Source organism: Dermacentor albipictus, unplaced genomic scaffold (assembly GCF_038994185.2).
Source record: "Dermacentor albipictus isolate Rhodes 1998 colony unplaced genomic scaffold, USDA_Dalb.pri_finalv2 scaffold_21, whole genome shotgun sequence".
Lineage (NCBI taxonomy): Eukaryota > Metazoa > Arthropoda > Arachnida > Ixodida > Ixodidae > Dermacentor > Dermacentor albipictus.
Genome location: NW_027225575.1, coordinates 1182793 through 1196770, shown reverse-complemented (window position 1 = coordinate 1196770; position 13978 = coordinate 1182793). Strand labels below are relative to the sequence as shown.

Here is a 13978-nt window from a genome sequence, read left to right as displayed (position 1 = left end):
CGGGGAATTGCAGTGAAAACAGCGCGGTTGGCTGCATGGTCTGGCAGTAGCGCATTGACGTGCAATGTGGCCAAAACCGCCACACAGCTGACACATGATGCTGCGGTCTGGTGGCTCGAATCGCGGGATGCCTTGTGGCGCTTGAAACCCAAAGTTCTGAGGCGCTCTCCCAAGTTACTGCGGTGGCGAAGTGTAGTTGCTTCGTGTGTTCGGCGCAAGGTACAGGTGAGGGGTTCCACTCCCGGGCTCCAGCCTGAAGCGTCATTGACCGCGGACACTCAGAATCGGAAACTGCCGCAGGTTGCAGCTGCCACTCTCGTTGCTTGGCCGCGAGGGTTTGGTTGGGCATTGCGGTGGTGTGGGCGGAGATGAATAGACAAAGGCCAAATCAGCTGCTGCTTGTGCAATATGCGCTGGTGGCGGTGGCGTGTAGCACAAGCGATGTCAAACGCATTCCATGATAGGGCCAGCCGCCTTCGCCATTTCTTGCAGGTTTGCGAAGCTCATGCTGGCTTTTAGGTGTTAGAAGGTTGGATGCATTTGTCTCCGCACGCGTTCAACCTTTTCTGCATCTGAAATAGGCTCTGCTATACGGTCATAGTATTCGGCAACGGCATGAATGAACTGCTTGAGGTTTTCTGCCGGGTGCTGAGTGTGTTGATCCAGCACTGCTTTTAGTTTAAACTTGTAGTCAACGGTGGTAAACTCCGTCGTAAATTCGGACGCGAAGGACTGCCAGTCGGGGTGCGCACCTGAGAAGCGCCACCGTTGCTTGGCTGACCCCTCCAACACTCCTGGAAGCAACTGCAAACGGTGGTCAGGGCGGATCCCCGAAATATCGCAGTACTCTGAGTACTTTTCCAGAATGTATTGCGGGGAGTGTCGGTACTGGTAGCCACTGAATTTCGGCAGTGGGACGGGAGCACGTTTCATGTTTAGGGCTGGCACCGCGCCTGTTGCCTCATCGAGCCTAGCCTTGCCGGTTGTCTTGTCAGGCCTAACTATGTCGTTGAGAGGCGTGGTGCGCAGAATTTGAGCTATGTCAGCCACGAGTCTCTCCTTTTCCGTTGTGGACCCTGAAGTCGAAGCCAACAGTCCTTGCACGATCGAAGAAGGCAGGAGGGGCTGCGCAACTTCCTGGGTGGCACTAGACAATTCTTGGTCCTCCATGTTAGGACCGATCGGATGAGCCCCCACTTGTCAAGTACGTTCTTTATTTCAGGACATTCTCGCCGCATGCACACACACACGCAGTCTGCGTTTCGTCCCGCCGAACCATACGCAGCTTAATGTACCGATTACTTCACTCATATTCACCGAAGATCATTCACAGAGCAGTCAAGGAAAACGGCGATACCGAAGTAATCAGGCGCATAGACAGCAAGTACCTTCCGGTTACACCCACGGAAAGGCATCCCCAGTACGGCGGCCAAGCCAACGAGAAGCTCGACCATGACATCAGTGTCGAGGAGGTGCGAGCGGCCCTGCACGAACTAAACAGCAATTGGCGGCCTGCCTGGATCACATCTCGAACAGAGCGCTCAAGAACCTCAGCGATGTAGCCATCGAAAACCTCACCGCTTATTACAAGTGCTGGAGGGTGGGGTCACTGCCCCAACAGTGGAAGACTGCCAAGACCATCCTCATCCCGAAACCAGGCAAGCCGCCGAACACGGACAACCTCCGGCCCATCTCGCTCACGTCCTGCGTGGGCAAGGTGTTGGAGCACGTCCTCATGTGTAGGTGGCAGGATTACCTGGAGGAGTCGGGACTATACCCTGCCACGATCATCGGGTTTCGGCGTTCCCTCGGCACCCAAGACGCGATGATTCTGTTGAAGAAAGATATCATTGACAATGACACCCTAACGAAAGACAAAAAGGCCATTCTGGGGCTGGACCTGCAGAGCGCCTTCGACTAGGTGAAGCACTCTGCGATCCTAGCCCAGGTGTCTGGACTCAACATGGGCGCAAGAATGTACAATTACATCAAGGACTTTCTGACGGGGTGGGTTACCGAGCTCTGCGCCGGCGATCTACGGCTCCAAGAAAAGGGGCTCGGCAGTGTCGGGACCCCCCAGGGCTCGGTCATCTCGCCGTTGTTATTCAACCTCGTTATGATCGAGGTGGCCAAGCGACTCTCTCGCGTTGAGGGCGTCTGGCACACCATCTACGCCGATGGCATCACGCTGTGGGTTCCGGGAGGCAGCGATGGTCACATTGAGAGTGCGCTACAAGAAGCCGTCGACGCGATCGAAGAACAGCTGAACGATTCCGGTTTGATCTTCTCACCGAGCAAGTCAGAACTGCTGGTGTTACTACCGAAGTACGTCAGGAGTAGCAAGAACGAAGTGAGGGATTACGAGGCCATCAAGATCGTGACGAGGAACAGCCAAGTGATCGCGGTGGTCGAGAAAATCCGGGTGCTCGGCATGATTATAGACAAGCGACGGGACAACGGCGAGACCATTTCCCGCATTACAGCCAAGATTACCAACGCAATACGTCTCATCAGACGGGTCGGCAACCGCAAGGCCGGGATGAAGGAGGAAAGCTTGATTCGGCTTGTGCACTCCTTCGTAATCAGCCACGTCACCTACGTTGCAGCCTTTCACAACTGAATGCAGTGTGAAAAGAATACGATCAACGCCCAGACACACAGAGCTTACAAGGCGGTGCTTGGACTATTCGAGTGTACGAACACCAACAAGCTCCTGAGCCTGGGGGCACACAATAGCCTCGAGGAAATTGCGGAAGCGCAACGCACCGCCCAGCTGGAGCGGCTCTCTATGACCGAAGCAGGCAGGCACATACTTCAATACTTAGGCTTCACGTCCGGGGCGAAAAAGTCGAGTAGCGACGTTTCTGTCCCGGACGGGACCCGGCGCCAGATTCGGGTAGACCTCATCCCGAGAAACATGAACCCGGAGTTTAAAAAGGAGAGATGAGCGGCGAGGGCCGAGACCCTCATCGACTTTCACGCCAAGGACGAGCACACAAGGTTCGTGGATGTGGCAGAATACCAGGGAGACTGCGCGGCGTTCGTAGCTACCGTCATCGAGGCGTCGTCCGGCGCGAAGAGGGCAGCGGCGAGCTTGCAAGTCCGCGAGGCGTGCCAGGCGAAGGAGGTGGCCACTGCCCTGGCCATTGCCGACCCCGGGTGCCAGATGGTGTTGTGCGATTAACGAAGTGCAGTGCGGAATTATGCAAAGGGCAAAGTGTGTGGTGAGGCTGTGCGCGTTCTGTGTTCGGCTGACATGCAACGAGAGAATCGATATATTAGAATCAAATGGTTCCCCGCGCACGCGGGCAACGATGCGTCGGAGAAGCACGATAATCACAACGAGACGGCACACGCAGTGGCGCGAGCGCTTACCAACCGCGCCGCTGCAACCGACCGTCCAACGTGATGTAGTGCCAAGGACCGCATGACGACGTTCAACGAGCTTACACAGTTCCACCGCCTGGCTCGAAGGACTTTCCCACCCCCGCACCCGGGGCTGAGCCGAGCGGAGGCGGTGCTGTTCATACAATTGCAAACTGGGTCCTTACCCACCCCAGTGTTAATGACTCATCTATACCCGAAATTATATGTGAGTGATGTGTGCCGCGTGTGCCAGCGCGAGAGGGCCGCCCTGACGCACATCCTATGGGATTGCACCAAGTTCCCCGACGAAGCTTCGACATGTACAACGATTCCGCCGCGACTCGCGGCTGCGGCGGAATGCTACGACCACGAAAGCCAAGCCTGGGCCGTCCAACAGGTCTCGGAGGCTCTTGAAAGACAAAGGCCGAGCGAAACCGACGGAACGTTGCCCCTCAGGGCGACCGACCGCGGGAGTAATACGCGCTGGTGTTGAGTAGAGACCACCCGCTGAGAAGACGTCAGGGCCCGCGTCACGGCGCCATTTAGTCATCGTGTCGTCCTGCAGGCGACTACATGAAGTTGTTTCTCTCTCTCACTCTCTTTCACTCAGTTCGTTGTCGCGCGCTCCCCGCATGCTGACCGCGAACACACGCCTTCCGTGTTCTCCCTCCTCGCAACACACCGTTGCCTACCATCTCATGCCTGCGACTCTACGCCACTTGCCGTCAGCCCGGTACCCTCACAATTATTATTGTATAAAGGGTAATACATTTACATAGAGACAGACTAATTGCGTAAAGACAAAACATGGCTGGAGGAGACAACGCACACAAGCCTCCTTTGTCCGTGCCTCAACGTTGCACAGTTACTCTGTTGTTATCTACCCACAACACCCCATTTCTTGTCAGCTACATTTACTGATTTTCCGCTATACAATTTAATTGTTAGAACACTGACTGATTTACGCAGCAATACGGAGACTTGAAATGATGAAGAGCCGTAGAACAAGGGGCATCGCTGTTGCCAATGTATCGACGAGGAGAAGGAGGCAAGTTCTCTTCTCAAAACGTTGGCTTCAGTGACATTCCTTGTTCTACTATTATTTACTATTAAACGGAAGCGTTATTGCCCTTGCTAAAATATTATGCGTTCTGGAATGAACATTAACAGCATTAAATGTCAAGAATGTGAAAGTAATGTATTGTACTGTTAGAGCGAGAAACGGGCAGAAAAACGAGAATTAAATGTATAGAGGAGCACATTGTTATTCTTTACTGCCCGCTTAGCGAGCTTCATTCTCAATTTGCATTTTGTCGAATTAACGACCATAGGAAATCGTTAATGGAATTAGCTTGGTGATTTACTCATGTCGAGGGCTGTTGAACTTGGATTTTTGCAGCTTAAAATAATGCTGGTTAAAAAAATATACAACAACGTGTTAAGATGGCAGGCCTGCAGTTGACTTGCAGGTCATTTGATAGCATGAGTTTAGGTTCCAAACGAATTTCCATGCGCAGCTAGGTTGCGCATATTTTTCCGTCTTTACTTACATTTTCAGAAACATAAGTGCCGTTTTGTTTTTGTCAAGGTTCTAGTTGTGTTTTAGGACCTAAGTGTTTGCCTTTATTTGTATTGGTAGCTATGCTACGCAGACAACTGCTGACTTTTTCTTGTAAATTGCGACATGGTATGACTAAGAACATGTTTGCAAGTTTGTTGGAAGTGCAAGCTGGTGGCTACTGCCCCTGTCTCCCGCCGCCACCCTGTTCCGAGTACGTTCACTAGAGAAGACAATTGGCGGCCTTAGGGATGATGCCAAGCAGGCCGACAGCAAGCAGCCACATGAGACTAAATACATGTAATTCAGTGGCATCTTCGTGAGGGAAGTGGCTTGTAGCCAGTCAGAAATTAAGCAATTACCTTGGAAGCAGTTTAGACTACCCATTATCGGTGCAATAATGCTCAAGTCCACGCATTTTGTTTTAGCCGCCAGGTGGCTATGTGGATAAGACGAACCAAGATGCAAATTTATATACTAGTGGGAGACCACTTATACAATTTTTTTCTTTTTTGACACAAAAACTGTGTCACTGAAGCTTGACCACTTCGAAAACAATACAATGCACTGCCACACGTGGTATGTGGCATAATTTTACTAGGACCGCCACAATGGTAGGTGTGTTGATAAACATGCGCTAAAACTCAGTTTCTTTCTCTGTGCACTGCTGCATAATATATCTTTCTGGAACCATTTCTTTGCACACAGTGCAAGTCATAAACACTTGTATTTCATAAATTTACAGCTTTTGCTGGAAGCCAGTTCTCCTGAAAATAAAATTATTAGGCTGTTTTGCCCATTTTAATGCACACCAAACACACGGACACGGAAGAGAGACGAAGCACGAGCTCCCGTACTTCGTATATCTTCTGTGTCCGTGTTTTAAGTGAGCACTGTAAGTAATAATAATGCAGATGTACCATAATAATCAAAGAATCCAATTTTTGATGTAAGGGCTCTCTTGATTCTCCTGAGAAACATTTGTTCTGCTCTCATAATAATGTAACCGGTTTTTTTGGCTGTGTCTTTTATGGCGAACAGTTTGGTGCTCTACAACAAAATTTGCATAGTGCTTGCACGAGTAAAAAAAATTTTTTTGCCAGAGGTATTTTGGGAAATGAACACTTTTCCTATATTGAAAGGCCTCCAATTTTTCAGGAAGAAATCCCAAGTGGTTGAGGGCCAGGCTGACACAGTTGACAAGGAATAGCCTACTTTAAGCGCACTATGCCCCCGAAACGGTGAACGGCCAGCGGAGATCGAAGAATACTTGTCGACGCGCAAAAGCCCCGTTACTCCTCGCCAACATCAACCACAGGCACCGTCGCCCATGCGCTACCGATCGCCTAGCCCACGCGCGTCTCTAAGATTGCCTAGGCGTCGTTCACCAAGCCCGCACCAGGAAAACTGAAGCAAGCGACCTGTGGAGGTGAGGCCGCTGATAACCAGAGTTTCGAAGATCCTCCAACGCGATTCCAGTGCGGTGACGAGATAATTCCAGTCTACAGGTGCAGGAACGAAACGATTACGTCAGATTTGCGGTTGATAATAGACGGATGCGAGCCGGGTCCAGCTGGCTGCCTGTGCCACGAAGATCGCTGCCTGTTGTTGCTGACCAACGCCACTGTACGGCGTGCACAGTGCCCAATGCAAAGGGCGCGCAACTTGAATGTCACCAAGTTTGTCGTGGCAATATTTTTAATGTCCCTTATAATAGCATCATCGTGCACTGTGGACACTGAACTGGTTCGAAGGCACAAACTGACTGAATGGATTCTTGTCTTGCGTTAGCATAACTCAGTTTGAGTATGAAAGAAAATGTACAGGTGACAGGCGGATGAACGCTAACTTCCAACTGGTTTTATTCCATGACCCTACTGCACATTATATGCACCGCTTATAGCACACACGAGAAAAACAATTGAAACAACAACTTTACCAGAAGCATACGGCTGCAGTTCACTGAAAATGTGCCGACCAACTTAGAAAGTAAAGTTCCTTGTCTGATAAAGATAGGAGGGTGTACTCACGCACGTCCTAACGTATTTGGCAATGGCATTAGCCTCAATAATCTCGCGCATCAGTTGAGTGTGACTGCATCCTATGATGACACATTCTTTAGGAAAAGTAGTTTGCATCCACAAGTCTTGAATGCATGGCAAGGGACCTACTTTGTTAACTTTTATGAAGGTTGTAACTATGCTCGCCCAAGCAATCATTGATACCCCTTCCCGTCTGTCTAATGTAGATGCCTTGCACGACAAGGGAAACTTTTATACCACAGCTCAAGTGCAATCAACATGCGCGTTCATGTCTTTTTTCCAACCAGTGTGTCAAAACTTGTGTAAAATACTGGCAAACATGCAATGACCAGTACGTCACTTCACATTTATTCTGCAGGTTGCCAAGAATTAAAAATTACCGGAGGGTACTACTCGAATGGTGTTCACTGTACCTTGATGAGTGTTGTTCATGGCAGCCACTGCAAATTTTTCTCATTCATTGTGCACGAATATGTTTCATTAGCTAATTTTTTAAATTTACCTAATCGATGAGATGTCAGCGAAAAGGTTTTGTATGATGGTTACAAATGGCCGGTAACAGCATTTAAAACAGCCTAGGATTTGTGAGGACTTCCTTTAACGAGAAAAAGCCCGTGAAATAAATAAAAGGGGAAAGTAAACTCTCCTGACCATGACAACGCTTCAGCGCACCAAATATTGCATCAATCTTTATGCAAACTTTGCCAAAAAGGGGCACTGGGAATGAGCAGCTGCAGTTTTTTCTCGACAAGTCAGCAGTTTTTGGCGTGCAAGCATAGTCCCTACCAAACGCGTAGTGCGATCTTGGTAACCATTCACTTTGCGAACCTTTACAAGATTGCGCACCAGGTTTGCACATTCGTAATATATGCAGTGCGCTGATGACAATGTTTCTGTCTGAGACCACTTATATTACCGATGCAGGGCGCATTGTCACGTGAATTTTTAAAGAAAATTTGCATGTATTGTTTTTTTTGTCGGAAAAAAAAACCACACTTGACCTAGGTCGTTGTAAGCTGTTATCGGTCATTTCTCGGCGTGTTCCACAACCTTTGCATTGGCACCGTGCTGGATAAGTAGAGAAATAAACATTCATTACAATTACATATTAATTGCTTGTCCACAATGGAAAAAAAACTTGAGTAGCACTAACATAAGCTTATGAACATAGAGTGGGCGATGTTCATGGAAAGCACTCATTTATTTTTTTCTTGGCCACAGTTAGCTGTCACATCCAGTATGTAATTTAATGGTGGTTTCCGAGAAACCTGTACAGGTGTACAGGTTTTTTTCGTAGCTTCATGCTAAAGTAGGGTGGGTGAAAATTTTTCCTGTCATGAATTTTACTTCCCTTGCAGGCTTCCGCAGAACTGATCTGCCATAATCAAATATTGCTCTGTAAAGTAAAATAAGGAACACCTTTTCTTCATATGCCTGTATTTCACTCATTGACCTTTACCAAGCTACTCATGTAAACATGTATTTACTGCTCCAAAACGGGCAATTCATGCTCCAGTGTGTCAAATTTGCTGCTCCCAGAGCTGCTCCAAAACTTCTTTGACTGCTTCCATCCCTGTATGAGTGGCCCATATAATGTTTAGCGAAATTATGACTGGCATCCCAGAAACTTCAACATGTTAGCATCCGTCTGCCAAAGTGCCTGCATCTCAACATTTTGGTTAGAACTGATCACTTTATTTGCTGCAGGACTGAAGCTGCCTTGATATCTACAATACATTGGATACTACGTGCAGGATAATGAATGGCGACCTGAATGCTGCTTGAAGCGGCAAGCTCTACAGCATCACTTATGCTCCTTTCCATGGGTTGGCAAGAGGAACCGTGGCACGCAGCTCTACAGGCACCTGTGCTCTTCACTGCCTTCGGAGGAGATGCATTGGTATGCTGTACATACATTTGGCTGTGGGTTGCAGCTGCATCTCTTGCATTGCCATTTGATGTGCAGGCAGAGGAGTTACTCATTGGGCGCACGTGTTGGTTAAAGATACAAAAAGGAAGGTGCTTCTTTGAACAATGATGACCCTGTCCTCCACTTATTTCTTTTCATTTTCTTCTTACCTTATTTCTGCTGGATATATAAAGGTCGCAGGCAGTTAAGCCAAGAAAAGCATTGGTGTATTAGCTGTGGTTGGAACTGAAATGTAGAAAATATTGAAAAAAAGTAATGACAGCAGACGAAAAGACCTTTTCTCTGGTGGTGACTGAACCCAGAACCTTTGCAGTACACACGCGATGCACTACCAATTGTGCTAACTTGGGTATTTATGTGTGGTATACGTGGCCCTGGGAGTGTTAGCCAGCACCATTTAGAGCCGTGGTGGGCAGATGTGGAACATACTTTTTTGCATGATGGTATCGTGTAACACCTGAACTGAAGAGAGCAGGCATGTGGCTAATAAACCCATGCACGCTACCTTAAGGCATTAAGGCTATGAGGTTTCAGACCCTCGCAAGAATGAATGAGAAGAAGCAAAACGGGTTTCATTTTTTATCACGACCATATAAAGCCAGCAGGCTTGTCTTTGATAAAGGTGATTATTCTGCCATTTCACAGGAATTATTTGCTCATTTGTCTGTTTTTGATTATCTTTGTGAGAATTCCGATGTGCAAATGTGGTCTCTTTTTAAAACAAAAGTTACAGAACTGACGGAAAAGTGTGTACCGAGTGTCCATTCAGTTGGGCTGAAAAACTAAGAAACCATGGGTGAAGCCTAGTATTCTGAGGTTAATAAGGAAAAGAGTATATAACGCATTCAAAAGAACACAAAGCAGTTATCAGTTTAAGAAGCAGGTCGAAGTAACTAATGAATATACATAAAACTAAAGTTCACATTGGAAGGGTCCATATTGAATCGACTTAATGATAATATGAAAACAAATCCAAAGCTTTTTTTGGAAATACGTAAAGGGATGCCGATCTGACTCAACGGGAGTAAATGAAATTGTTCACCATAATAGGGTCTTATTCGATGATACAGCTAAGGCAGCTTGCTTTAATGATTTTTTCATTCTGCATTCTTGCCCAAAACAACCTTTGGAAAATTTCATGTGAGCTGAGTCAATAATGCAACCTGTCGAATTCAGTATTGGTGGTATCGAATCATTGTTACGAAGTATAAATGAAACTAATGCCCCCGGCCCAGATGGTATTTCTCCCCACATATTGAAGTGCTGTGCCTGGCCAATCACATCCTACCTCTACCTAATCTACACTAAATCTCTTTCTACTGGAGTGCTGCCGGATGATTGGAAAATGGCACATGTAGTTACGGTTCATAAGGGTGGTCCAAAAAAATAAGTAAACAATTATAGGCCTATCTTTTTAACATCTATTTCCTGTAAAATATTAGAGCATATTTTGTACAAAGAAATAATGAAACATTTATTACAACACAGATTATTAATTGATAATTAACATGGTTTTCGCAAGGGACTGTCCTGTACAACACAGCTAATTTAATTCTATCACGACTCAGTGGCTCAGGTAGATGAGAACGGGCAAACAGATTGTGTCTTCTTAGATTTTCGAAAGGCAATTGACACGGTTTCTCACTCATTGCTCCTTCAAAACCTTCATGAGGCAAATGTTAGTCAAGAAGTGTATAACTGGATTGCCAATTACTTGTCGCAGCATCGGCAATGCGTAATACTGAACGGTGCTACTTCTCCTAAGGGCGAGGTCACATCGGGGGTTCCTCAAGGGTCTGTTTTAGGGCCGCTATTGTTCTTAGTTTATATTAGCGATATTCCTGCCGGGATATCTTCGTGTTTACGCTTGTTTGCCTACGACTGCGTAGTGTATAGAAAAATTAAAAATGAACAGGACTCCTTCGATGCGGAGGTTGTTCTTACTAACATTGTCTCATGGTGTGAGAAGTGGAAAATCCAACTAAATACAAAAAAATGTGTTCATCTGTCTTTCCCGAAAAAAAAGAAAATTATAGAAACCCGTTATTTTTTAACACTGATATTATTGACTACCAATATATGTATAAATATTACGGTGTGATGTTCTCAAGTGATTGTTCTTGGAACGCACATGTGAGTAATGTAGTTGCAAATGCTGCCAGAGCGCTAAATTTTATTCAGCAAAATTTGAAATCTTCACCTTTTGCCCTAAAAAATACTGCTTATATTTCATTCGTTCGTCCGATCTTGGAGTATGCGTGTGGTGTTTGGGACCCTCGTCAGAAAATCTTGATCGACCAAATTTAGAGAACACAAAACAAAGCGGGAAGGTTCGTTCATGGGCGATACAAGCGAGAGGAGAGCTGCACTGCGATGAAAAGTGAGCTTGGATGGGAAGCGCTCTCGTCTCGCCGAAGGAAACTGCGACTAAAATTGCTGTTTAGTATATATAATAACAAAACCGGAATTAATAGAGACACTTATTTTAAACCACTGCATCCTGTATCTAAGAGGACAGATCATGACTAAAAAATTCGAGAATACCGAACTAGAACGAACCTTTATGCTATCATTTTTTGCCCAAACTGTAACAGAGTGGAATCGATTATCTTGTGACCAAGTGTGCTGTGCGAATGAAGATGTGTTTTTTTTTTCGAAGTTGTAACCCCCCTGCTTGCACGCCCCCAGGCAATGCGGGGTATCTCTGAATAAAGAATAAAGGCACTGAAGCCAAGAAAAGCATAGGGGTAACTAGCTGTGGTTGAAACAGAAATGTTGAATTGTCTCTGCGGCCATCTATCAAATTCCACCGCAATGCATTATCGTAACTCAATGGGCAGCATGTTTGAAAACTATAATTCAGAAGACTGCCGGAATTTCAACAAATGATCAGTTAGCAAGAATGAGAGTGCACACCTTTCCAATATTCTGCGTATTTATGGCTCTTATTCGTAACTTTTCTGCTGTGTTATATCAGTGTTTTAATTCGGACCAAAACCGTGCTATAATATAGCAAAGAGGTTACGGTCTAGTGGCGTAAATGTGCATGTTAATGAGAGGGCAAATCGTCTTGACGTTGTTAAATGAGAGTTGTTTAAACTTGGACAGCCTTCCGTAGTATACTTCTTTTGAAGTTGCTGCCCATTGAGTTACACTGGTGCACTGTGTCGTGTGAGCTACTGCAACGAGATGGTGCTCCGTACACGGTCATGTAAGATGCAGAACAATGCCTCGGGGGAGAGTGGATCAGACCGTGTAAGCCGAGCCGGCATGTAGCCGTGCGTGTTTTGCATATGCAACCTAGTAAACAGTCCCCAGTTAACACTTATGTTGTGTCAATCATGTATGCTCGTGATCCGACCACGACATGGAGGCAGCGGTGGGATACTCGACAACGCTGTGAGAAATGCACCACGCAAGTAGAAGTCTACACATGCAGCGCAGTACGGTGAATACAAAACTTTGCTACCCATGGCTTCGCCTACAGTTTCCACAGCCCAGCACGCAGCTCCGCTCAACTCGTTCATCGTCGAACTGCCGGAAAAACTTGATTTTTGGCGACCTGAGGAGTGGAAACAGTGGTTCACGAGATGGGAGTAAAGAAGCAATACGACGAGATGACAGACTAAAGAAGCAATACGACGAGACGCAGGTGCACACACTCATTTATGACATGGGCCATGGAGCCGAAGACGTCCTAGCCTTGCTCTGGCGCTGTGATGCTCAGAAACTCGACTACAACACAGTAATGCAAGTGTTCATAAAAAATTTCCTGCCACGAATGAACGTGTTATACGAGTGTGAAAAGTTGAACAGCCGGAAGCAAGACACACACGAGACAGCCGATATGTTCATCACTAAACTCTTCAGACTAGCTGAAGCCTCTGAGTACAGTGCCCTGAAAGAGGAATTGATCTGTGAGAGACTCGTGGTCGGTCCCACAGACACGCAGGTACGTGAGAAGCTGCAACCTAAAGCGCAGCTTACTCTGGACGCCGCTGTCAACGCTGCTCAAAACATGGTGACAATCAAACAGCAGCAAAAGGACCTACGGCCACAGCTAGTCACTTGAAGCTGTAGACACCATGCACAGCTTCTCAAAGAGCAAAGGAAAGTCAAATATTTATCGAAAAAACCAGCGTGACCAAACTGCACAGGCATGCAAGTGGTATGGTTCAACAAAACACCTATGGTTCACCATCACACACTATGTGCCCAGCGAATGGCAAAACATGCAGTGCCTGCAGTAAAAAGGAACACTGGTGCCATATGCTTTTCTGCTTCCAAAAGGCAGAACAAACAGCACATACCAAGCTGTTTTGGAAGAGGTTTACTTGGACAATTACCTGACCAACAGGATCCTGGGCCATGGAAAATCAATGTGATGGTCAATGGCTTGCCAATGAAGTTCAAGGTAGACACTGACGCAAATGTAACTGCCATGCCAACAAGCCTCTACGACGAACAAGTCATGGCAACCTGAAGCAAGCAAATGAACAGCTGCTCGGACCCGGCAGGACCAAAATAGCAATGGTTAGACTCTTCACTGCGACCCTGTGCTGAAATGGCTGGTTGTGTTAAGAATAAATTTATGTAATAGACTAGCTGCATGACGCACTTTTTGACGTCCCGCAATCAAATCCTTCAATGTCCTCCAAGTCGCCTAGAAGTAGCCGAGTCAGCAGGCAAGGTCAGCGACCCAGCCAACATTTTATGCCGCTACCTCTACCTGGCTAACGACCTGGGCCTTCTCAAGACCGATTACAAAATATCGCTACTCCTTGATGCCAAGCAGTGTGCTGTTATGTACTCGAGGCGAGTACCTCTGCCCATGTTGCCGAGTGTCCAACGTGAGTTGGAGTGACTGCAGAGCCTGGGTGCCATCATAAAGGTCGAAGAGACCACAGAGTGGCGTGGACCTGTGGTTGTTGCGGAAAGTAAAGGAGGCGAGCTTCAAATCTGCAGTGACTTTGGAAGGTTGAAATAGAACATTCTGTGAGAACGAGTCTTAGTGCCCACCGTCGATGATTGCCTGGCCAAACTGCCGGAGCTGCCTGGTTTAGCAAACTTGACGCAAGGGCT

The 13978-nt window shown here is 46.9% G+C and overlaps 1 protein-coding gene across 1 annotated transcript; it reads left to right on the top strand.

Moving 5' to 3' along the window:
- The first annotated feature begins 1963 nt into the window (after window positions 1-1963).
- On the top strand, window positions 1964-2620 carry LOC139052319 (uncharacterized). The gene has a single exon (XM_070529413.1). The coding sequence runs from the start codon at window positions 1964-1966 to the stop codon at window positions 2618-2620; it is 657 nt and encodes a 218-aa protein (XP_070385514.1).
- The last annotated feature ends 11358 nt before the right edge of the window (window positions 2621-13978 follow it).